The sequence below is a fragment of the Lepisma saccharinum genome, chromosome 5 (genome assembly GCF_977018435.1).
Source record: "Lepisma saccharinum chromosome 5, izLepSacc3.1, whole genome shotgun sequence".
In the NCBI taxonomy this organism is placed as follows: domain Eukaryota; kingdom Metazoa; phylum Arthropoda; class Insecta; order Zygentoma; family Lepismatidae; genus Lepisma; species Lepisma saccharinum.
Window position 1 is genome coordinate 23899242 of NC_139233.1, and position 25563 is coordinate 23924804.

Below are 25563 nucleotides of genomic sequence, written 5' to 3' on the forward strand. Positions count from 1 at the left end.
ACTTCTCCTAGACAATCATCCTTCTCCTTCCATCAACATCTCCTAGACAAATTAGACAAATGTTCCTTCCATCAACATCTCCTAGACAATTCTTATTCTGCTTCCATCAACATCTTCTAGATAAATGTTCCTTTCATCAACATCTCCTAGACAATTCTTATTCTGCTTCCATCAATATCGACTAGACAATCGTCCTCTTACTTCAACGTCTAATGGACAACTGTTCTGAACCAACTAGACAATAGTCCTTGTCCTTTCATCAACATCTCCTACCCAATCGTTCTCCTTCCATCAGCGTCTCCTGTAGACAATTGTTCTTTCATCAACTTCTATTAGACACTTCGCCTTGTAATCAAGGGTTCCCGGGTTGAATAACCAGTAGAGACACATGGTGGTTTTTGACTGTATATTCAGTTCCGATTAGCCTTTATGTAAATTTAGTAGACAATAGTTTCCCTTTCATCATCTCCTAGATAATTGTTCTCCTTCCAGTAACATCTCTGGAAAAATTGTTATATTTCCATCAATATATCCTTGTCAATCGTCCTGCTTCTGTCATCAACATCGCCTGGACATGGTCCATCAGCATCCTGCTTCTGCCATGTACATCTCTTGAACAAAATTGCCCGCTTGTCTTTGAAGATTTTTTCTAAAGGACCCGCTTTCTCCATTCATATCTCCCTGGCAATGGTCACAACTACACGTATATTACTCTCATAAGTAGCAAATCGGCGCAAACTACTTGACATTTAAATATCGCTGTGCTGGCAAGAAATTATATCAGATATAACTTTCAATTCCTTACTATAGTCATCAGTTCGTACCCTTGAAGAAAAGGCTTTCCGACACCTTTTGAAAACTTGCCAGAACCTGCAGCTTGAGTTCGAGAAAGAACAGATGACCTGTTGTAATAAGTTAAAGGGTTTCCGGAAGTAAACAGTACCACTGGCATTACTTTACGGATTTCTCAGCGTTAGGGACGTTATTTCACCCAAGATGCCATCCCAAGCAAAAAGAATAAAAGATGATAAATTTTCCCTTCCGGGCGCGTAAGTCCCCAGAAGGAGGTAGGAATTTTTTTGGAAGAGGATAAAATATTGCGAAATTCTTTCCCCTTCACTCCACTGACCTAGTGGAAAACATTTGGTTACTTCGCAGAAATCGTTCCATCCTATCTTTCTTCTTCCGCTGGGGATTCGCCCCCGCCCTTTTTTCACCCCCCGTTGTCTCCGGAAGATCAGATCAAAGCTGGAATCTTCCTAATATTCCGCGCAGCTTCATATTTCATGCTTGGTTGTGTGCAAGTTAGCTAACTTCGGGATGTGACCGGACTCCTGAGTCTGCACTACCTCTCCCGGCCTCCCCTGTCAGGAGAGGGGACTGCTGGAACGAATTTCTGGACATCTCACGTTTCCTGGAGAGGAAGAGCCTGCCTCTGCTTTGAAATTCCAGATATTGTTTCCCTGTGAAGGAGAAATATTGCGGTTCTAAAACCTAACCATGTTTCAACTATAAAATGGCCTGGGGAGTGGCGTGAGTAAGATGTGGAAGAGAAATAGTAATAATCACTCCTTTTCCCGCTTGCGTTGTATTTCTAGCGGCGGAGTGTTTACTGTAACGCGCCAAGAAACCAAGGATCCTAGGTTCAAGTCCTTGGTGAGACATTGTATTGGTTCCCTTATCTATTTTACCAATTTCCATTGTCCATCCTCATCGTCGCGATTAACAGAGAGGTATGGAGTCTATGTAAAATAAACAACAACTAAAATGCATGGCGCAACAGCCCTTTGATCAGGGTGTGATTTTACGAGGGATGTCAGGTATTTACTCCCTGAAAGACCCAAGCACCCCCGACAGCAAGGATAAATTTTCATACCTGTCTGATATGCCAGTTGTTGCTTTAATTCAACTTTTTTGCACAGATAGGCTAATCGGGATTGGACCTACACTCTGTCCCGGGTATCTCTGGAGCAAGGCCGCGGAAGAAGGGGGAGAGTGAGTGGGCGGGGCGGAGCGAAGCAGTACACGCTGCTGGAAAGGCTGGTAACTGCAGTCGCTCTTATCCCTCCCCGCAATCCCGTTCCGTCGCACGCGTTCATCAATCAGTCCTCCCGAGTCACTTTCGTTCGTCCCCTCCAGAGATACCTGGGACAGGGTATACAGTTTAAAGCGGGATCTGAACTACTGTGTGTTCCCACCGGTTATCGAAGCGGAGACTCCTTGATTAAAAGGCAACGACGTTACCACACCTAAACTCTCGTTAGGTGCAAGACTGTGTAAGAAAACTTTTAAATGAGCCTGTTTCTTGATTTCATATTTTTTCCTCTCAAACAGGAAAATAAAGGGGGGGGGAGAGTGGGTGGAAGGAGCGAATTAGCACACGCTGCTGTAAATGGACAATGAAAAGGAAAATATCACGTCCCTGAAACTACTGCGTTCATTACCACATGTGTTAAAATGCCTTTTAACACAACAAATAACAAATTCCTAAGTTCATTAGGAACTTACCTTCCAAATGAAATTACTAAAATTGAAACTTCCCTACAGTTCAAGCTGTACTACGGCCGGCATATTGAACATGGCGGCCAATTTCAGATTTCTGCCTCATATTTCATTAATCATTGCAGATACGTGAAAAAGTTTCAAACTTAATAACATGCAATAAGATGCTTAACATAGTTTTTGGCTTAAAAATTAAGTATAATTTCGAATTTCAGCGATGATGGTTTAATTGTACACAAAATATCCTAACATTTGTTTTATTTTTTCTCCGCACTATTGGATATCGTGTTATAAGAACTAGGTTAGAAATGTAAAACCATTTTACCCAGCATCAGTTGCACCATGTATGTTTTTCACTGCTTCGTTAAACTCTAGAAGGAACCTAATGAGCTGGTTCTGTACTAATTAAGGTAGCTTATCTTGTTCGTGCAGGAAACAAGCGTCCTGGAGGATATCGAATTTTATTCCCTGAACCGAACGTGGAAATTTTCCACTAGACAGGGAAGTAATGTCAAGGATATATAGAGATTCCGCGGATATTGGCGTTATTTCTTTTTATGTACAGCCACCGGCAAAAAAATATGGGGATACCTAGATTCTGAGAAGCTCACTAGTCCGTTTGGCCTCGCATGTGTTGTATAACTCCACGGCGGAGGCAAAATTAGCCATTGAATTTGAATTGTCGTTTTAAGTCCACTTTATGCACAGGGATTTCCTATTGAGGGATTTGGCAGGAATGTTGTACTTTCCTTCCTAATTAACTTACTATACACGCTGTTGTGTATTTATTATTAAATTATTGGTTCATATTTCGTTGATCCTTGAAACCACGGTAAAAAGTATCACAAGTGATGATATGAGGATCTTTAGCTCCTGTATTTTTTTCATATTTCCGACCTTTTTCGTGTTATGATGTGGTCTGTATTCAAAAGCCTAAGATTGGCTGCCATTTTCCAAAATGGCGGTCGTAGCACAGTTGCGACTTTAGAAGATTTTTTAGTGTGTTCATTAAGAAGGAAAGTACAATCTGTCAAATCCTTTCCTTGTCCTTAATCGACTTAATTTTACTGTACGATTTCCTGGGACAAAAATCATCGTCTGTCTATATTGAGAGCCAAATAATAGGCAATTCATTAGACACATAAAGCACAACGAAAACATTAGAAATACGCATGTCGGGTGTCCGCAAATCCGATTATACTATATACAAGTGTTATAAATGATATCGACTCTGGAATCTTGTATTCGTTAACATACTCCGAAACTCTGGATTCCTTCCTTAACAGGCTCGGCAATCCTGGATTCGTTAACCGACTCGGCAATCCTGGATTCGTTAACCGACTCGGCAATCCTGGATTCGTTAACCGACTCGGCAATCCTGGATTCGTTAACCGACTCGGCAATCCTGGATTCGTTAACCGACTCGGCAATCCTGGATTCGTTAACCGACTCGGCAATCCTGGATTCGTTAACCGACTCGGCAATCCTGGATTCGTTAACCGACTCGGCAATCCTGGATTCGTTAACCGACTCGGCAATCCTGGATTCGTTAACCGACTCGGCAATCCTGGATTCGTTAACCGACTCGGCAATCCTGGATTCGTTAACCGACTCTGCAATCCAGGATTCGTTAACGAAATCGTGAATCGTCGATTCATTTACTGCCTTAGATTATGTATATAAATCACAAAAATGGAACGTAAAATAAATTCACTTCTAAACTTCCCTTCATCACGCTATTGTTCATAGGAAGACATTCTTTTTCCCCAAGATTTTTCCTTTTGATATGGTTTCGGAGATGAGGCCGACAACAAAGTTAAGAACTTTTCTTACAATGTTACGAAACAATTGAGGTTCTTCAATAAGGAGCAATATCTATCTTGTGTAATGAAATCCAAACTTCCTCTTGCAGTCAAAAGAACTTCCAACAAAGGATTTTTAAAACTGTCCGTAATGTTTTTCCCAAATGGATTTTAAAAGAAAAGAGTAAGTGTAGGTAGAGAAAGAAGCCTTTTTTTTAAAAAAAAAAAAAATTCAGGAAACCTTTCAGGACGAAGTTTAGAAAAAGTTGTCATCAATTTGTGCCTTCAGCAAAATACAGGCATCTGACCATAATTAGTTAAATATAAAATGTTCTTGGTAGAATAAACAGGATTTTTTCTTATTACAAAAAAGAGACCTGTTCCAACTTCCTCTTTGTCATTTTAAGAGGCGCACTGTTGCGATTTTTGTGTCGCGGTAAACGGGGTCTTGCGTTGGAAGCGGAAATGCGTGCTTCAAAGTCATCGCGGGAGGAGGGGAGGGGGGAAGAAAATGGGCCCGCGTCTTACTCTACAGGTCTCAGGTCCCCCCTTAACATTGCTTCAGGCAGGTCTTGAAAGTCAGTTGGAGCAGACTATAATGAGCCACCCGGGCAAGATTTAACAACCTCATTATTTCTAGGGAATGTTCAGCCGCTGGCTACACGTCTTGATTACAATGTACTGTCTTCGACCTTTTCCTGCTTTTGCCGGCGAGAGAACCCCCTCCCCCTTCTCCTTTCCGTCCTCTTTTTCTGTTCGTCTCTGACACAAGCACTTTGAATGGTGCTCTGGTTTCCAACCGATCTTCGAGTCCCGTCTTCCTCTCGGTGAACAGTTTCTGGAACAGTTTCCTGTTCCATCTTGCCTGCCTAATCTTGAAGCAAGATTGGACTTTGCAGACTGGCGAGGATCACAGCCAGTAAAAAAAACCTATGTGGGGTTCGTGTTTGTGTCGTCCAAATATGTTTGTGGTTGTCTCTTCTTCCATCTCATCACGCTTCATACTCATCTACGCGATGAGCCAAAGGTATGAGAAAAGCGAAGTAAAATAAACTAAATCGATGAATCAATCAATCGAAGCAAGATTTTAGTGATAGCAAAAATAGAGAAACGGAGAGAGTGAAATTAACATAAGTAGAAAGGTTAGGAGGAGAAATGGAGAAGGAAGGGAAGAAATAAGTAGTGAGAACAAAATAGAGAAAGAAGAGATTAAGACAGAGGACATCAGCGGGCAGATCACCGAAGCAGAGCCCACTTAAATATAACCCCTCCCCCTCCACCATTGGCCCGATCCCAATGATCTGGCGACGCCCCAGAATGGACCACCCCTCTTTCTTCTTCCCGAAATGTCCTGGGTAAGTAAATTATGATATTATATGCGACTGGTAATTTCCGAGTGTACCGTATTTTTGTGCAGCAAATTCACTGGGATCACTAGGCACAAACTAAATTTGCTGGGCGTAGAGTGAGTCTAGCCTAGGACGTGGCTGTTGCCATTAGCCACGCCTACGGTTGCGATTCCCACGTGGATTTTGTAAATACCCTCACAATGGGTATCGTGTTTCCTTCATGGTACATGTAGCAGCCGATGTGACTGATGGACCGTTGCGTCATGCAAGAAACGCCCTGCTATTGGCTGTAGCCATTTGATTTGATTTATTTTACTACGCTTTCCTGCCACTTTTGGCTAATCGCGAAGTTGAGGCTGGTTGATTACATGGTGATTTTTTTTATGAGGGGACACTCACAGCGAACACCTATGTTCAATTCGGGATTCGAACCCGGCCGTCGTAGCTCGCTGTGCTTAAGGTGAGGAGGGACAATTTCCCCTAGGTCTTTCCCGCTGGGACAGTTGTCGATCATTGTTGCCAACTTCGCTCTTTTGGAGCCAGATCTGGCTCTTTCGTGCACTCGTTTGACTGTGAACTGTGGCACCCGCCCTCTGCCTCACCATGATGCCACCACTGGCTCCGGCCCATAAGGACCAACATTTGCCATGAGTGTACATTTTGCACGTGACGTGATATTCATATATAGGCTGCGTCACCCACACCCCTCTTTCCTCCCCAGGTATTTTTATATAGAGAGCTGTGGCTTAAGGTGAAGATGTCAATATTATTATCCGGGAATCCTTTATTTTCGATTTCATATGAACATCATAAAATTATTGAGATGGGTAATGCCGCCAAATCTAGGCGGTGAAAACTAAGAATACATTTCCATCACTTTAAAGATAACGGTAATAGCAGCGCCCCCACCCCTCTGACACCTAAATTACCCTAGGATACACTTTATGCAGTCTTCGTTAATCTAGATCCTCGAAAGTCATCTTTAGCTCTTGGTGAAATGTAGCTCTTTTATGCACATCGGGTTTGGCAACACTGCCAGGATAGTTGTAGAAGGTAAGGAGAAATACATTACGCTTATAGGAGAATTATTTTACTCGTTTTCTTGGAGATATCAAACTTCCGATGGCGGAAAAAAATATATGATCGGGTAAAGGATCCATTGAAGATGATATTTGCGCTAGAAATAGTCGAAACTCCCATTTGTTTAGCCGTAACTTCAATTTGAAGTTGTCTCTCCATAAGGAATACATGGGATTCTGTAAGTACTTATTCATCACATTTTTCAAACATGATATCTAGCTTAATAATCAACTTTAAAAACCGCTTCCACTTGCAACATGGGGAGAAATTCATACTCTCAAATTATGCGTGGATTTTCTTTAGTAGCAGTGCCAATTCCGACGATATTTAAATAAATGCATGCCTGGTGCGAAATTGTCCCTCCTCACCTTAACACTCCGCCATGGAGGTCGACTGCTGTTGCCATTAGCCACGCCGACGTTTGCAATTCCCACGTGGGTTTTGTAAATACACAGACCGAAATCTTCGGTATCGAGATCGTGAGTCTACCACTGAGCATGCTTGCTCTTCGAGGCTGCAAATTACTTCTTCTACGCTAACAGAAGTCAGTACCTGAGGATGTGCATTGTTTGAAGAATCTCTGTGGCCTTTCATTGTTGAAGGAGCACCATTGTTTCTGCTGCAATTGGAGAACTGTGAAACCGGTTTCTCCTAGTCCTCCCTTCCGCCTTGGCAAGAAGAAAAAAAAATCGTACGTTCCAACCCCCTCCCCTCTGTCTGAACAAGAACAGGAAAAAATTACTAGGAAATTGTTTCCTCCCGCTGTGTTATCTTCCCTGGCTCTTTCTCCTGCCCCCCTTTTTTTTTTGGAAGTTTGGAAGTTATTTCAGTCGGGGGGAAACTTCCGAAAGTTTTTTTTTTCTCCCCCTCGTTTGGGAGACGACTTCACAGCGCTTTCACTTTGCCTCTTAAGGACGCAGAATGATGAATCCGGGCTTCGCAGAAGTAGGCCCTGGGCGTATATCATCGTCATCATCATCTTCGGGACATTAGACGCAAGATGTAGCGACGGGGTGAAATTTATTTTTAATGAGTTGAAATCTGCCTTCGTTTCATCTTTCTTTCCTTTTCTTAACATTTTGGTTCTCGTAATAGTCTAAGTCGTAGATTGTTTCTGCTGCTAGGACAATCTCGGCTGCGAAGAGATTGGTTCGCCTTGTTAACTGCGACGCGGTGTTAATTTCTGGTGATTTTACACGTGTTGACATTTTCTTGGATACCTCTGGTACTATATTCCTTTTCCGGAATGTCTGGACTAAGAGAACGCGAACGCGTCCTTTGCGCACGTTGCGGCTGTGTGCCTCGACCAATGAACGCGCGGAGAGGAGTGGACCGCGCGGGAGGGGGCGACTCGACTGGTCCAGTAGTTCTGTAGTAAACATGACAGCTCGCAAGCCTACTAGGGGAATTCTGCATCCTGCACCCTTCCCCAACTAGTCTGGCCCCGCCCACAAGCTTTCTCCTCTGCGCGTAGCTACTCCAGACATTCCGGAAAAGGAATATACTTGAGTTTAAGCTTCTTGGTTTAAGTTCAAGTTATGCCCAGATAGGCTGTTTGGAACTGAACTTGCAGTTCAAAGTGGATGTAGGATCACTGTGTGCCTCCACCGAGTGTCTAACCCGGACTCCTCGATTTCCACTACGCAATCTGGAAGGGACTCTGTTACTACTTTATACTCTGTCCCGTCTGTCTCTGGAGAAAGGCCGCGCATAGCGGCAGAGAATGGGCGGGTGTCGCTTCCCCCCTCCACGCAATCCCATTGTCTCTCACGTGTTCATTGGTGGAGCCGTCTCGCGTCACTACATTGCGCAGGGACTTGTTTTCTTTCGCTTGCTCCAGAGATTACCGGAACACAGTAGATTATACCAGAAGCAATGTGCACAATTAATGTCCAACCGCAGACGATTTAAGATACAAGTTTTATTCTGACGCACCCTTCCCAACAGTAATTTTCCCCGTTCTAAAACTTCCTATAGAAAGTATGTTGTCTTCCGATCTCGACACCAAAGTTCCCGAGCTCGAGTCTCGGTGTAGGCGTCGCGAGTGTCTATTAATTTCATCTAATTATCACTCATCCTCGTCGTCGCGATTGGGCAAAAGTGGTTAAAGCGGCGACAAATTCAAAAAATACAAATACGTAGAGCATATTGGCCGCTAAACCACAACCCAAATCGTTCTCCACGAAGCATACGAGACACTATCTAGTCAAAACTTTAGTCGGTCGCATCTGAATATCACACGCTGCTGTAAACGCAGCTCGAACTTTCCCCTTTTAACCTTAGCTGTGCCCTAGTAACGTGAGATTCCCGGAAACAACAAAAAGCTCTGATTGCGCTGAATTAAGCTTAAATTGCGATCATAACCAGTGATCATCATATTTCACCTCGTATCCCGTCGTTGCATACAAACCACGCTCTTCCTTCAACTAATTCATGGTCTTCCACCCTGTCATTCGTTTCCATTTGGTTTCCAGTTAAAAACATGAAACATCAGACGAATCATCTCTCCTTCCCTCTCCCTCTCCTTCCGGCTTTATATGCTTTCAGCTTCACTGTTGATCCTTGTCTGCTAATTATAAAAAGAGACTGTACCATTAGTTTGTCGATGCGCTGTTGTTTGATTCCTTCCTAGGGACCTTTTTCTGGCTTGGCTTTTGTATTTCGTGGATCTTTTTTTCAACGAACTTTGGAAACAACGTTTAATTTGTGGTTCATTAATATCAACTCCTAACGATCGATCGAATTCATAACCAAAACCTAACTTTCCACTTTTTCGATGAGGTTTCCAGCCATATTAAAGCTTGTCAGGGGATCATCCTCTCCTCCTACCAAACCAGTTCTCTAGGAGGTGCTGGCAACAGTTATGTTTGGATTATCTATTTGTTCTTCTTGCACGTTATTCTTATTTTTCCTTAAGAAGTGATAAACTGATTTCTTGGCCATTTCCCTAGGTTTTTTTTTTGTGCATTATGTTTGTTATAAATAGAACTAAGTACAGTTATACAGAGCCTATGTTCAGTTTGTTTTGAATCAAACTGAGCACATGCCTCTTCCTGAAGTTATTCCGAGCTTTTATTCCGTTTGTTGTAAATCAAACTGAGCACGTGCCACTTCCTGAAGTTATTCCGAGCTTTTATTCCGTTTGTTGTAAATCAAACTGAGCACGTGCCACTTCCTGAAGTTATTCCGAGCTTTTATTCCGTTTGTTGTAAATCAAACTGAGCACGTGCCACTTCCTGAAGTTATTCCGAGCTGTTATTCCGTCTGTTGTAAATCGAACTGAGCACATGCCTCTTTCTGAAGTTATTTCGAGCTTTTATTCCGTTTGTTGTAAATCAAACTGAGCACGTGCCTCTTCCTGAAGTTATTTCGAGCTTTTATTCCGTTTGTTGTAAATCAAACTGAGCACGTGCCTCTTCCTGAAGTTATTCCGAGCTCTTATTCCGTTTGATGTAAATCAAACTGAGCACGTGCCTCTTCCTGAAGTTATTTCGAGCTTTTATTCCGTTTGTTGTAAATCAAACTGAATACGTGCCTCTTCCTGAAGTTATTTCGAGCTTTTATTCCGTTTGTTGTAAATGAAACAGAGCACATGCATCTTCCTGAAGTTATTCCGAGCTTATATTCCGTTTGTGAAATATACCTTCAGGGAAATAGGTCAACGTGTTTCAAGATGGCGGACATGGAATTAATACTCTTTGTGCTACAGGTGTTTCATATCTTGCTATTGTGCAGAGAAATCATTGTGTGTCATGAAAATAGTGGCAGTTATGATCCTCTAAATCAACAACTTTGTATTTTTTTCTGGGGATAACAAGACATTCTGACCACTTTGAAGACTACAAATTAATATCACGGCAATTTTATGCACATCTTTGACAACAATTTTGTTATCAAGCTTTAAAATACAGTGCGTTGTTAAGAAAGGACCAAAACTGAGTAACCGGGACAGGTCATCGCGATTTGCCCACGGCAACTGTCCCAAAATTAAGACCTTCAATTAAGCTGTATAGCTCGAAAGACTTCTATGTTATGGCATTGTAGCAAAATCGGTCAACGCGTTTAAAGATGGCGAATTTTAAACCATCTGATGAGCGGTATTTGTATTAATATTAAACCATCGCGTCGGCCAGATACACCACGGTAAACAGCGTCAATAAATAACTTTTATTCTCCCTGTTTTTAATGAGACCAGAATAAGGCCGCAAAAACCTCAAACCGGGAGGAGACAAATGAATTGGATGATTGCATTAGATATGTTGCTGGTCGCCGACCACTTTCGCTAATTAGAATTTTTTGGGGGGGAACACCCCCTCCTCTTTTGCTGGAATGAAAAATTGATCGGTTCACGTTACGGCATGAAGCATTTTTCAATTATCGTCACCGTCTCCATGACAACAGGATTTTTTAAAGCAAACTATTTGATTAGGAAACTTTCCAATCGCAAATATTAATCATTATATCACCACTGACCTCAAATGCTTTTCCTGTGCGAAATGACAACTGGGACGGAATTTGGTTTTCAGATTCCCGTCGACCTTGAGTATCTTTCCCCCCCCCCCGCCTCCCTCCCCCTTTCTAATGTTCCGAATTGCTGCATGTTAAGCAGGTCATGAAATTGAGGAAGTATATTGGAAACCTCCACCATTGATTTCCATTTATGGATTTCGCATAAGAATGTTTCCCCCTGCACGCCATCGCAAAGGGAAAAGACTGCAAAGGGAAAAAGCATGGTGACGAGGAAATTGTGTTGGATTGGCCTCAAAGATCTTGTAAATAAACATAAGGTCAACAGATGGCGCGCATAGTCTTTAAGTCATTGAATGGTTGATGAATCCCGTTGAACGAACAGTTGAATATACTGATGTAGAAACATAATTCGGATGAAAGAACAATTGACAACCCTGGCATAAAATAATGCGGATGAACATCCTGCTGTAAAAATTATCTGGGTAAATGAACAATTGACCTCCTAGGGTCAGCGGCGGCTGAATTAGGTGAAGGGCTAGTAAACAAAATGGGGTAATAGAGAAAATTAGATCAATAGTTACATATAAACCCCATTTTCTAATAAAACTGGCCTAAGAACGAACAATTGATCGGCATAGTGTAAAGATTGACCAGATAAATGAACAATTGAATATCCTATCGCAAAAAGATAATCGGGATTAACGAACAATTAATTAAACATTAAGAAATTTCAGAGGATAAGGGACAGTAAGAACGACAGTAATTTGTGTGAACAAACCAAACATTCCTGTTCGGAAATTAAGACAATAGCCACTCAAATGTGAACCAATATTGAACATAAATGTTAGTCGAGCACGAATGAACACAGCAATGATAACGAAATTATATTGCTGTTTATACCACCGTAATTATTGTAAGCCATGTCACGAAACAATTCAAGGGAAAGAAGAGTGGGTTAGTCTATTGTGCTAAAACACATCTGGAATTGATCTCTATTTTGAGTGAGGTTGGCAGGGGAGGGGGGAATCTGTGTAATATTAGACAAGGGATTCGTATTTTGATATTTTACTGATGAGCGGTAAGCGATTTTAATCTGTCATACGTACCTCTATTTGTGCAATTTTAAAAGACACATTAAAAAGAACACTTACAAGAAATACGAGTATATTATGTGGTAAAAACAATTAGCTTTATGCCAGAAACAGAAATTCTACATTATCTCGGTAGTACTAGAGGCCAATATCGGAAAGCGCTAGGGTAATATCGGACACGTATTCTACAGCCAATATTGCCAGGTTTTGAGAATACATACAACGACTTTAGAGTCATTCCATGTCAAATCAACACAGATATGTGCAATTTACAACCTGACCATCTCTGATTTTCATTAAATTTGGGGAGTTGAAACTATGCATGGAACTTAGTAACCCCCTTTCCATTGAAAATGTTTGAGTTGAATTCACTATAATAGCCAACAATATGGCGGACCTCTGCTTGACACACACAACTATGGTTTCCCCTGGGCCTAACATGTCTCTATCATGAGTCATGACCAATTGTACCCAGCATAACCCCTTTACATTTTATAAGAGGTGTTAAGGGGACTTTTGACTCACCCTAGTACATTGTAATGAGGCCTTGATCTGTCACATAGCTATGAATATTATTTTATATCTTCTAATCCCATTGCAGTTGCAGCTTGAATTTTTCACATGTTTTAGAGTATAGCATGATGTTCGAAATATATTTTTTCACGAATTTTGGAGATGACATGTTTTGAGATATTCAAGGTCAAAGTTGAAGGTCACGTGACAAAATTTTCTTTTTATCCGAAGGTAGGCTTGTCAACGATCAGTTGAAAGCTTGTTCCATTCCCTACACACGAAACTTTATTTCAGGTTTCTTGGCCAAATAAGGATAGAGTTAGAGCACATTTAGTATAGCTAAACGAGCTCGGAAAGGACAATTTCTGCGAACTTTGACCTTGAATAATTTAACAATTAAAAGACAAACGAGACTAAAAATCTTTACAGTTACTAAGTTGCATGCATAGTTTCAACACCCGAAATTTCATGAAAATCTGAGATAGTCAGGTTGTGGGCTGTGTTGATTTCGTATAGAATGACTCTTCAGTAATACGTATAGTGACAAGGACAATTGTGTGAGTTATTTGACTAAAATGAGAGACATATAACAATATTTAAATCTAAAGTTAAGAATACAAAAAAATTAAAAGTACATCATAAAAAAATTGAAGTTTAACCAAATGCTCAGTTTTATCCATAGCGTCCAAAATTTTCAATATTTTTAATATACCAAAGTTTCTGGTTTTGTCAATTTCAACGCAAGGAATAGGCACGTAACCAGTTTTATTCATACCACTCACAGTTTGCCTTAGTTTTATAAATGCTTATTTGAATACATGCTCCTAAAACTTCAGAACTGAGCAGTGTAAGTCACCAAGTCGAGACGCCATGGAAATAGTTCCCGTCTCGCCTTTGGAAGCCACAATGTAGCCAGACCACACCGAGTGAGAAGATTGCTGACACAATAATTCTCACCAACGCGGCCGACTCAGTTTGCAGGAACCTAAACACAACAAAATTCCGCAGCTACCAGGGGAAAAAAGAATCTAGTTCGAGGGGCTCTTATGGAGAGACGTCGTGTACACTATATACATTTATTCACACTTATTTACACTGTTCGCTGCTCCTCTGTCTACTGTCCGAAAACCTCTGATGCACTGTATATTGCAAGTCCGTTACTTCCACTCACCTGCGGTGTCGACTTCCGGGACTCGAACCTGGCCGCGGCTCGTCAGCTTTGGGTGGACATGCGAGGCAGATGTTCTCTCGGTTCGACGCCAGGAACAGTCACTGACACTTATTCGCGGTGTCAAATCGGACAGAGCAGAAAGACAACCAATGCACTCCATTGCCTGTCTCTTGCGAGTTACTGAAACAAGTCAACATCACTGAGCAAACTCTTTCAATGCACCGTTGTGTCCGAAGTCTTGCAATAAACTCTCGTGCCCGAAATCTGCGAACTGCTCTCTAAGAGCACTTGTCAAAAACTGTCTTGTAAAGCACTTCCAACGAACCGCTCTCTATGAACACTTGGCTAGATCTGTCCTGTTCTTTCCTTAACGAAAAATGTTGTTCTCTCTCCTCTCGCGGGTTCCCTTTCTTCCCAAAATATCCACATAAAGGAAGAAAGCCCTGATTGACCCTTTCCATTTGAACCGCGGAATCATGCAGGCCAAGGTTCAAGAAAGTGTCTGCTACCGACATACCCAACCTGATGAACGTTATCTGACAACAGAAATCTATTTTGGCTGAAAAACAGCAAGCGGCTGTCGCCAAGCACGCTAGGTGGTGGTGAAAGTTTGGGCCGAAATAGCCACTACTATTGTTCTTAAAAGGTGGGAGATGACGGGCAGAAGATTCACCCTTTTGGAAGGAAGATGTGGAATTTAGGTCAGGCCTGGGAGACAAGAATCTGCTTCGTTCCCACGAAAAGTAGAGTTTCCTTAAACGGGTATATGAGCAATATGCATCTTAAATAAATAATATGAATATGCATATACATATACTTAACAGAATTAGTAATGATATATATAGTGGTAATATGTACGGTTACAGCAGGTGCTCGGTTTCGTTCGTACCACCCAAAATAATTGTTACTTTTATTCATCAAATGTGCTTTAAAATGTCAAAGGAAAAAGTTTTAAGGTTTGATTGAGTTGGAAGATGTTCAGGCAAAAAGGTAAATTAATATCCCAATTGAAGTGACCCCTCCCCCAAATATGGAAGATTGGCAGAAAAAACAACGGCGTTTATAATATTGTGTTTTGTTCCAGGACAAAACCACAGACGGAGAGAGCACACCACCTTCAGCCTCCCTGGGAGCTGACTCGATGGTCATCGTGAAGAAGTGTGATGTCACAGAGAACGACAAAGATGGGTCGCACACCGAGGAGCAGTCAGACGCAGAAGGGTCCCTTGTCAATTCTTTCAGCTCGGTACGTTCTTCATTCGATCACATACTCTATTGGGGTGCCTCCCCGAAGGTTTTATGTTAACGTCGTCACCTTGTAAGTAAGGAGTTCCAGGTTCGGTCCCCATTGGAGGCACTTTTTTTAAAAAATGATTACACTGCACAACACAAAATTTGTCCTTTAGATGAAAATGTATGTTTCTAATGTATTTGTGCATGGCAAAAACGAATTTGCAATTTGTTTCCGTGTATCACGTGTCATTTAGCCAAAAACACAAAATTTGAAGGTTGCATTAGAAACGTATGGTACAATAGCCGAAAGTATGTTTCTCCTGTGTTACAAAGAATGAATGCTCTAAAATATACATTGGAATGGCAGGATAAGATGTATGCAAGACGGTTACATGAAATACTGTTGCTTCCTCTGTGAGAGGGATAGTTGGGACAGAGATTATCATTATGTCTGTAAACACTGTACCATATCACGAGATCAACTTGAGAAGCCTCAAAATGTGGGGCAACGAGAAAGAAGCTTCACGCGATTAAGCCCACCATAGGTGCATGACGTTCCTCCCTTTCTCTCTAGTCAAGAAGAAGTTCTTTTCGACTGCGTATTGGGCACAGCCGTCTAACCCATGGTCACTTGCTGCAAGAGTTGGACTTTCCCATGTGCTGTATTTGTAATATCGTTTCAAGTGTTCTACATATTCTTGTTGAATGTGCATATTTTGCTTTCCTCCGGCACACTTCTAATCTTGCCAGCTGTTTGTCATCCCTGTTAGGAAATAAAGAGTTTTATCTAATTATTTTAGCTTTAGCTGGTCTGTGAAGAAGCTTTTAGATAATTCGACTTTTTAATAATTGCTTTTGTCGCTTTTTACAATCCTTGTCTTAACATTTAAGTAAGAATCTTAGATAAGGGGATATTTCACTGCATATATTGAAGGATAGAAAATGGCCACTCATGCCGACGCAACCAAAAATTTTAATTCAATCAATCAATCAGAATGTCTTTCTGCTCCATTACACTTCAGACTGGGTTTGATGAAAATCTGTGTCAAAGCACTATGCCAAGAAGGCCAAGCTTTCAGGTACCTCTGGACGAAATTCCCACACTTAAGTGAGGCAAATTTAAGGAAGGTGTGTTTATTGGCACACAGATTACAGCAGTTTGATTCTACACTTTCTGATCCAGCAAAGGCAGCATGGCAGGCATTCAAGTTGGTGTGTTATACTTTCCTGGTTAATGTCACAGCACACAAATATGAAGCCATTGTTCGTGAGATGGTGCACTGATTTCATATCATGGGGTACCACATGTACCTCAAATTTCACCTTCTGGACTCATATGTGGGCTTTCCCCGCAAAACCTGATCATGGGGAAAGGTTCCACCAGTACATTGCTGCGTTTGAAAAGCGCTTCAGAGTTGGAACGGCAGTATGCTTCTTGCTGACTATGGTTGGTCTATCATCAGGGAGACCCCTACAGATATGTACATACAAGCATAAATGCTCCACAACATCATGTTCGTAGGTATTGTTACTGTGTTTTCTTACTGTACAGGTTATTGTAATATGCCTTTCACATATACTTGTAGCAAGGAATAAGGCGGATGTCCAATGAAAATGATGCGTGATAGAAGCATACGGTTTTCACACTTCAATTCTGTATCCTATGTTTAGTCCAAATCACATGATTTCACCTAAAGGACAGAAAATGTCTTCAAATTTGTTGTACAGTGTTATTGGTTCAAGAAGTAGTCAGACTTTACAAGGGAAACGATTGCTTTCAAGAATTTGGATTCATGCTTTGTGATGTTTCAATTTTATTGTAACTTTGACACTTTTGCCTAATCGCAAGGATGAGAGGATATGTTGATTAGATGAAATTCATGAACACATACTGGATACTTTTGTTCCGCCGCGATTAGTTTGCAAATATGTGAGTGAGGTGTATTAAAGTAGTTCCGATTTCTGTTCGATAAATGAAACCGATTAACCCAAATACATTTTTCTTCGTTCATCCAAAACCAAGAAAGTGCAGTGATATTTGGAAAGAGGGTCGAATTCGTTAGCCTTTTTAATGTACAGGTACACACACCCACACACTTCACAAACGTTATTAGTATCATCTTTCCCTTCAAAAAATATTTCAAATATCACACTGAACATTCATCACAAAGGCCCAAATACAATACTTTTATTGGTAATCGAAAAACATGTTAACTTATACAATCCTATATTATTTAAATTTACTTCTATGTATTAGTACTTTTAAGTAAGAAAATTACTAATCAAGTGTGATTTCTTGCGCCTCCTGAGCCACTCCCCAATTAATAGCCCAACTCAACTTATGTACCTCCTCTAACATAGCACTTGGGGAAGGTGGACGAAGAATTACTCCCACCCCAAATTTTCAGGTGATAAATAAAAGAGAGGTCTGTACATCTATAAGAAAAAAATTCAGTGAAAGAACTGATTTCGGAATTCATGTGTGCGAAAGGCTCAGGATGTCAACACTACTGGACAAGAAATACTTGACCAGCTTGCTGTTGTGTATATTGATGTCTCGAAACGTATTATCTGAATTTGATTCCGAAGAACCTCTCCTGGAAAGGAGACTGCAACTTACTTGCGGCCAGAAAACTGCTCATATTTGTATGCCATAATGTCGTAGTAGTGCATAATGCGAAATTCTGGCTCATCAAAATGAGGATTCGTGATTTTGAGGATTTTCGTATTGCCCGTATTCATGCTTATTTGTCAAGAATTGCTCTCCTTTATGCCATTTGTAAACCTATTTGTCATCTCCTTGTCCTCTATTATGGCTATTTTTCAACTCCTGATTTAGTGGATCCTCATGAAAGTGAGGATTGCGGTGTTGTCAAATATCCCCCGCTCAGTGGCATGGGTTATTTGCCACCCATTGCTCTGTATTATACCACTTCCAAACCTATTTCATATATCCTCACAATCTTTCATGAGCTGTCTTTCAGCTCGTGAAAGTGAGGATTTCGGTGTTACCAAATGTCCTTGCTGAGAGCTATGTGTATTTCGATATTTATTTATCAATTATCGTTTCCCGTTTTTTTCTCGATACTTACTCGATCGATGTGGGTGATGAAACTGTATTAAAACTGTTCAGTGACTCGTTCGTTCTTCACATCGCGGACGAATGTCTTCTCCGCAATAAAGTCGACGACGCACACGGTGTTGTCGGGCAGGGCATCGTGGAATTCGCAGACGATCTTGATGTTCGTACGGTCGTTCACCACAACCTGCTTCCTCTTCGAAGTGTTGATGACGAACTTGGGCCTCTTGTACGCCGTGTATGCTTCATACAGTTTCAGGTAGTCGTCGTCTGCGATGTTCAGGTTGTAATTCTCGCGCGGGAAAATCTCGTTACGACCATTTTTGAGGGAGGCGTTCTTGATCTTGCAGTTGTCGAATTGGCTGGAATCTTTCTCCTGGATGTTATACCTCCCGGTCTGGAAGAGAACGGCTACGAACTCGGGCATGAAGTACCGATGCTGTTGAATTATGTAGTCACGTCGAACTCGAAATGATTACCGGATGCCGGTCTCTGCACGCACTGGTAACCGTAAAACTGAATGGACACTTGCGGATTCTTCAGGATGTCGGACTTGTACTTGAGGGCGTAGGTGGATTCGTATTCTACCACGGGCATGCTCAACTCCATGGATCGGATGAGGATACTTGGCAGCGTCGGGTAAAGTATTGGGAAGTGATGTCCCGTCCGGGGTCAATGTACTGTAACGCATCAGCACCTCGTTGTCGTTGGCGGCTCTGCAGAAAGTGACACGTAAATCACCCTTCCATATGATCTCCGTGTAGTCTGAGAATAAATCGGGAAGCAGATGCATGTGAAATGGCACTGTGTGGCTTTTGGTTTTGAATTTCGTATCTGCTTCGAATCCCCCTGCCAGGTAGTAAGCGGCGTCGGCTTTGGATAGTTTCAATGTTGCCACGGCGGACGAGGTGATCCCGAGGTATTCAACTCGATCGATGACGGTGCCATGCTTCCTGACTTCTACCTGCGAGAACATGTAGGTTACGAAGTTATCTGGGAGTCTCAGATTCGCGTTGGTAGCGAAATCCTCGCCATTTTCCTTTTTCACTACATCGAATTTAATGTACAGGTCGGCACTGTGAGGGTGAATGAATCCATCTCCAACGTCCACGTCGAACTCGATCTCTCGGTTCGGTTCGGTTCGTTTCGATTCGCGAACTTGGGACGGTTGGGAGGGAAGGACTGCAACTCGTAACTTTCGATTTGCTCCATGGTATTTATATGTTGATTTCTATGATCGCTGTGATCGTGGCTCCAGCAAAATCTACCACGTCGCCCTTCTCGATGGTCACTACTAATTCTACGAGTATCTGGTCGATGAGGTTATGCTTGGCTAAAGGTCACGAAATGAAACTGCTGCTCAGCACGCCGCGATTGAGGAGGCTGCATCGCTCGAGAAAGAAGACGAACACTTTAGGCTTCATAATCAGCATCCCCGCCATCCTGACAGCTTTAGGCACCGTGGGTAGCTTGGCCGATGGCAGCGCTGCTATCGCCAAAACCGTCATCCACGCCAAAAAGAACAAGGCCGCACTGGCAGAGCAGAAACGTCATAACCTGGCCATGGAGAAAAAGGGTAAGGGCGTGAAGCAGCACAAGTGTGCTACGTTCAGCAAGTTGCTTAAAAAAAGAGCCACTCTCCAATTACTACATTGAAACTTTGATCGACCCGTTAGGCATTAAACGCTTCAGGGGCGGGTTTTTCATGTCCGACTCTCTACCCCGCAACGGTCTGTTTCAACAAGAGTGTAGTGTTCTCAACCTAAACAGTTCGAAGAATCCAGGCACACATTGAATCTGCTCCCACAAACAAGCGAATAGGGCTTCCGTTTTCGATTCGTGCGGTGGTCAACCCCCTGCAGACTTGGTCAAGTATCTAGCCTCCTCGGATCTCTACTACAACGACGAGCGCATCCAGGTTTTCGAGGAACTGAAGCGCGGTCACCTTTTTGTTTCCATGCTTGCCTTTCTGTCCCGAATAAATAACCCGACATTCCAAGATTTCCAGAACTCGCTGTGGAACTTGAAAGATGGGAGTGATCCATCTCATTAGCGAGACATTGGTCTTGAAGTTAATCTTGCACGAACAGATCATTTATCCTAAATCCATAGCCCTGCGTGCTTTCTACAGCATGGTTCTGATTCCCAATGTGACCGAGCACAACTCCACCATCACAATCGGCAACGAGATCAGCATTACACCCGGGCAGTACATTCTGTCCACTTTGCAAGCTCAGTTGCCGAGGAGCGTCCTGCTCTCGCAAAATTTCGTTACACACAGGGTGGAGTTGATGTCTGCAGAAAAGACAATGGACTTTGGTACTCTTGGGCTTCGAGAATCACACCAAGCTCGAGGCAGGCATTCAAACACATCGGCGCAAACATTCCAAAATTTTTGGCCATCGAGACTTTGAACGTGCATTGCAACGTGGCCGAAGACATGATCACCAAGGATGATGGCATCGGCAGTCACAAACAAACAGGCACCAACGCAACATTCAAACCGAACTCAAGAGTTTATGGAGCCGATCACCTTCATACCCTCTTCACCCATCTACTTCCCCGTGTCTCAGCAACCGCATCGACCAGATAGAATTAGTAGTGACCATCGAGAAGGGCGACGTAGTGGATTTTGCTGAAGCCACGATCACAGCGATCATAGAAATCAACATATAAATAACCATGGAGCAAATCGAAAGTTACGAGTTGCAGTCCTTCCCTCCCAACCGTCCCAAGTTCGCGAATCGAAACGAACCGAACCGAACCGAGAGATCGAGTTCGACGTGGACGTTGGAGATGGATTCATTCACCCTCACAGGGCCGACCTGTACATTAAATTCGATGTAATGAAAAAGGAAAATGGCGAGGATTTCGCTACCAACGCGAATCTGAGACTCCCAGATAACTTCGTAACCTACATGTTCTCGCAGGTAGAAGTCAGGAAGCATGGCACCGTCATCGATCGAGTTGAATACCTCGGGATCACCTCGTCCGCAGTGGCAACATTGAAACTATCCAAAGCCGACGCCGCTTACTACCTGGCAGGGGGATTCGAAGCAGATACGAAATTCAAAACCAAAAGCCACACAGTGCTATTTCACATGCATCTGCTTCCCGATTTATTCTCAGACTACATGGAGATCATATGGAAGGGTGATTTACGTGTCACTTTCTGCAGAGCCGCCAACGACAACGAGGTGCTGATGCGTTACAGTACATTGACCCCGGACGGGACATCACTTCCCAATACTTTACCCGACGCTGCCAAGTATCCTCATCCGATCCATGGAGTTGAGCATGCCCGTGGAAGAATACGAATCCACCTACGCCCTCAAGTACAAGTCCGACATCCTGAAGAATCCGCAAGTGTCCATTCAGTTTTACGGTTACCAGTGCGTGCAGAGACCGGCATCCGGTAATCATTTCGAGTTCGACGTGACTACACAATTCAACAGCATCCAGTACATCATGCCCGACTTTGTAGCCGTTCACTTTCAGATCGGGATGTACAACAACCGGTCGAAAGATTCCAGCCAATTCGACAACTGCAAGATCAAGAACGCCTACCTCAAAAATGGTTGCAACGAGATTTTCCCGCGCGAGAATTACAACCTGAACATCGCAGACGGCGACTACCTGAAACTGTACGAAGCATACACAGCGTACAAGAGAGTGACCTCCAGCAACGTGGACATGTTATTACACTCCCAACGAGTTCATGGCCCGCAGGCCCATGTTCGTCATCAACACTTCGAAGAGGAAGCAGGTTGTGGTTAACGACCGTACGAACATCAAGATTGTCTGCGAGTTCTACGATGTCCTGCCCGACAACACCGTGTGCGGCGTCGTCCTGATCGCGGAGAAGACATTTGTCCACGATGTGAAGAAGGAACGAGTCACTGAACAGTTTTAGTACAGTTTCGTCACCCACATCGATCGAGTCAGTCTCGAAAAAGAAACAAGAAAAGGGAAACGATAATTGACAATTAAGTATCGAAATGCATCGAGGAAATTTGGCAATATCGAAATTCTCACATTCACGAGCTGAAAGACAGCTCATGAAAGAGTGTGATGATATATGAAATCGGTTTGGAAGTGGCATAATACAGAGCAATGGGTGGCAAATAACCCATGCCACTGAGCGGGGGAAATTTGACAACACAGCAATCCTCACTTTCATGAGGATCCTCAAAATCATGAGTTGAAAATGTAATTGAAGTAATACGTAATAAATAAGGTAGCAACAAATATATATTGCCACTTTTCTGGTGAGTGTTGGTAATTTTTAAGTTCGCAACTTGTCGCAGCTACCCCTTCGGTAAGACTGTAGTCTCACGATCTGAAGATCATTAGTTCAAATCTCCTCCAGGAAAGCAGAGATTTTTTTCAGGTCAAGCACGTAACACGTTGGTATAAATACAAGTTCCAAAGATAAAGTGAGTCAATATCGTCGATCGCTCAGTCAGTAAGGGAGCTGTTTCGAGATCTAAAGGTCGTGGGTTCGAATCCCCTTCAGGGAGGGCAGTTCTTGTTCCTCTTTTGTTCTCTACCATCCACTTTACCATATTCCCTCTTCTTCTTAACCACTTCCTCTCTCCGTGGGCGTATATAAGCCCCATATTTAGGCCTACGGGCCACAATACGCCCTAAGGGGCAGTCGCAGAAGTCTGCATTGCTTATCACTCTCAAAAGTCAAGATCCGTTTAGGGGATGGGTTCAGGACTTGGGGCAGCTTCCATACTGACTTGAGGTAGAGGGGGTATTTTGCATTTTTTCCTTAATTAGTTCAGGAATTTGCTACTAGATGGCGCATGTGTTCACTTTAGACTGTTCACAATTCCGTTGTTTGCTAATACGTAGATGGCGTCACTTGACGAATGACGTCTGCAAGTAGTTATAATTTTTGCTAATAAAAGACGTCATTGTTTCTTCATTATTCGATATTCCTTTCTGATAATTCATTGTTATTTACTTCAATAATTTCGTGTAATAAAGTTTCAAGTTTTGAAAATGATCAAAATTGTGTATTCAATACAATCAAAACTTACAAGATTATGATCTGATGGTTGATAGCCGTCTTCAACAACTATCATTCTCAACCACAATATAGACAAAGAAAATAGTTGTCTCAAATTTTGCATTCTAGTTTCAAGTTTTTTATGGCCTTCAAAATCATTGTATTACCTAGATGTAAAAAAAATATTTCAATAAGCATGAAATTAAGAATAATATTTTGCTGTATTTCATCAAACCTTGAAAGAAATAATGTAAGATTCTTATTATTGTATATGTACTATGCTCAACAGAAAGATAAGTTGGAACTTATATTTTTTTTAACGTAGATACATCAATAAATGAAATAATTATAGAGACTTGCTCAGTTTGGGATCGAGAGAATGATAACAAATTAATAATCACTGCGAGTTCGTTCCCTAAAGGCAACTCAGCAGAGGAATTTGTGTTTAGCTCGTGTTGTGCCGACACCCGCGGCGGAGTGGTTGGCATAGCGTGCTACAACGCCCGGGGTCTCGGGTTCGAATCCCGGCATGGATGTTCTTTGTGGGTGTCCCTTTATGCGTTTCACCATATTATCACTCATCTTCATCTTCGTGATTAGCCAAAAGTGGCAGAAAAGCGAACTAAAGAATAAAAAAATCAGCCAATCAGCTAGAGTTGTGAGGACAATATTCCAATTTAATTATAAACCTTCATATGTGGGATATGAGCCATCTAGCTTGATTGCAAAAACCAGCCCGCTTAATGTCCCTAATAATATTCAAATAATTTTTGAATTGATACCTCCAAAACAGGAAAGAGATAGTAGGCGAATTGACAATCGCTATTTTCATTCAGCCTGTTTTCCACAACGTGATGATCATGAATTGATATTTATTTATTTATTTATTTATTTATTTATTTATTGAACTCAACAGGTACATACCTAATTACAGAGCCCATATGAAGGATACATAGTCATTACAATTACATATATTTCTGTAATATAGAGATAGAAATTATATATATATATATATATATATATATATATATATATAAATATAAATATTGAAAATATTTTTATATATATACACTTTATCACACAATTTAAATACGAACTTATGTGTTTAAGCTTAGGCCATTGTGTTAATACTGGTTTTACTGAAGTCCCTTAGGTTCATAGAAAAGATGTCAATGGTGTTATTCTTGATTAGCAAGTTATTGTAACTGGTGCACATTCTCCACAATGGAGATTTCTTTTTAATTTCGGATCTAGCCTTCTTTATAAGAAAAACTTCATTCTTTAGTCTAGTTTTCGACGACGGGATTCGAAAATTAATCTGGCAGAGTAGATGTTCAGCATCTATTTCGTGATTTAACAATTTCCACAAAAATACTATTTCATGCAACCTTCTTCTGTGACACAGCTTTGTAAACCGACATTCATATATTAGGTTGTCGTAGTGTTCAAATGTGGGGTAAACTTTCTGAAATTTGTATTTTAAAAATCTAAGAAATCTCGATTGGACTCTTTCAATTGCTACACTGTACTTTGCTGTGTCTGTATTCCATATAACAGATGCATATTCGAGTTTGGGTCTTACATATGAATAATACAAAACTTTTAGTGTCTGTATACTCTTGAAATCCCTCCCCATTCTAAGAATAAACCCAAGGTTCTTGAACGCTCCACTAATTATTTGTTCTACATGTTTATTAAAAGTAAGATTTGAATCAAAAATAACCCCTAAATCCTTGACTGTAAAATTTCTTGCTAGAGTATTGTTGTATATTTGATACTGAAATTCAACTGGGTTTTTCTTTCGAGTATACATTACATAATGACATTTACTGATATTTAGTGTTAAATCATTGATTTTTGTCCACGTTTCTAACTTTGTAACATCATTTTGAAGTTGCACACTGTCATCTTGTTTGCTTATTTTTCTGTAAAATTTCAGGTCATCTGCAAACAGCAATTTGTGTGAGTTTTCAAATGAATCCGGCAAATCGTTAATAAGTAATGTGAAAAGAAGTGGCCCAAGGTTAGACCCCTGAGGTACTCCTGAGGTGACTCTTATCTCGTCGGATGTGTGGCCTTTATACGTTACGTACTGCTTACGGTTCTGCAAATAGGAAGCGAACAGTTGACGCAGTGGTTCAGAAATATTGAAGCATGCTAATTTACTTAATAGAATATCGTGGTTAACCAGGTCGAACGCTTTGCAAAAGTCGGTATATATTACGTCAACCTGACCTCCTTCGTCCAATGTTGAAC

At 41.7% G+C, this 25563-nt stretch overlaps 1 protein-coding gene across 4 annotated transcripts in view; it reads left to right on the forward strand.

Annotated features, from left to right (window-relative positions):
• The window catches only part of LOC145987715 (uncharacterized), a 621803-nt gene that overhangs the window by 589280 nt on the left and 6960 nt on the right, over positions 1–25563 (forward strand). For all 4 annotated transcript variants that reach the window (XM_083122297.1, XM_083122295.1, XM_083122298.1 and 1 more), the window contains exon 9: positions 15063–15224. In XM_083122297.1, coding sequence (XP_082978423.1) covers positions 15063–15224 — 162 coding nt within the window. The remainder of the gene's footprint in view (positions 1–15062; positions 15225–25563) is intronic.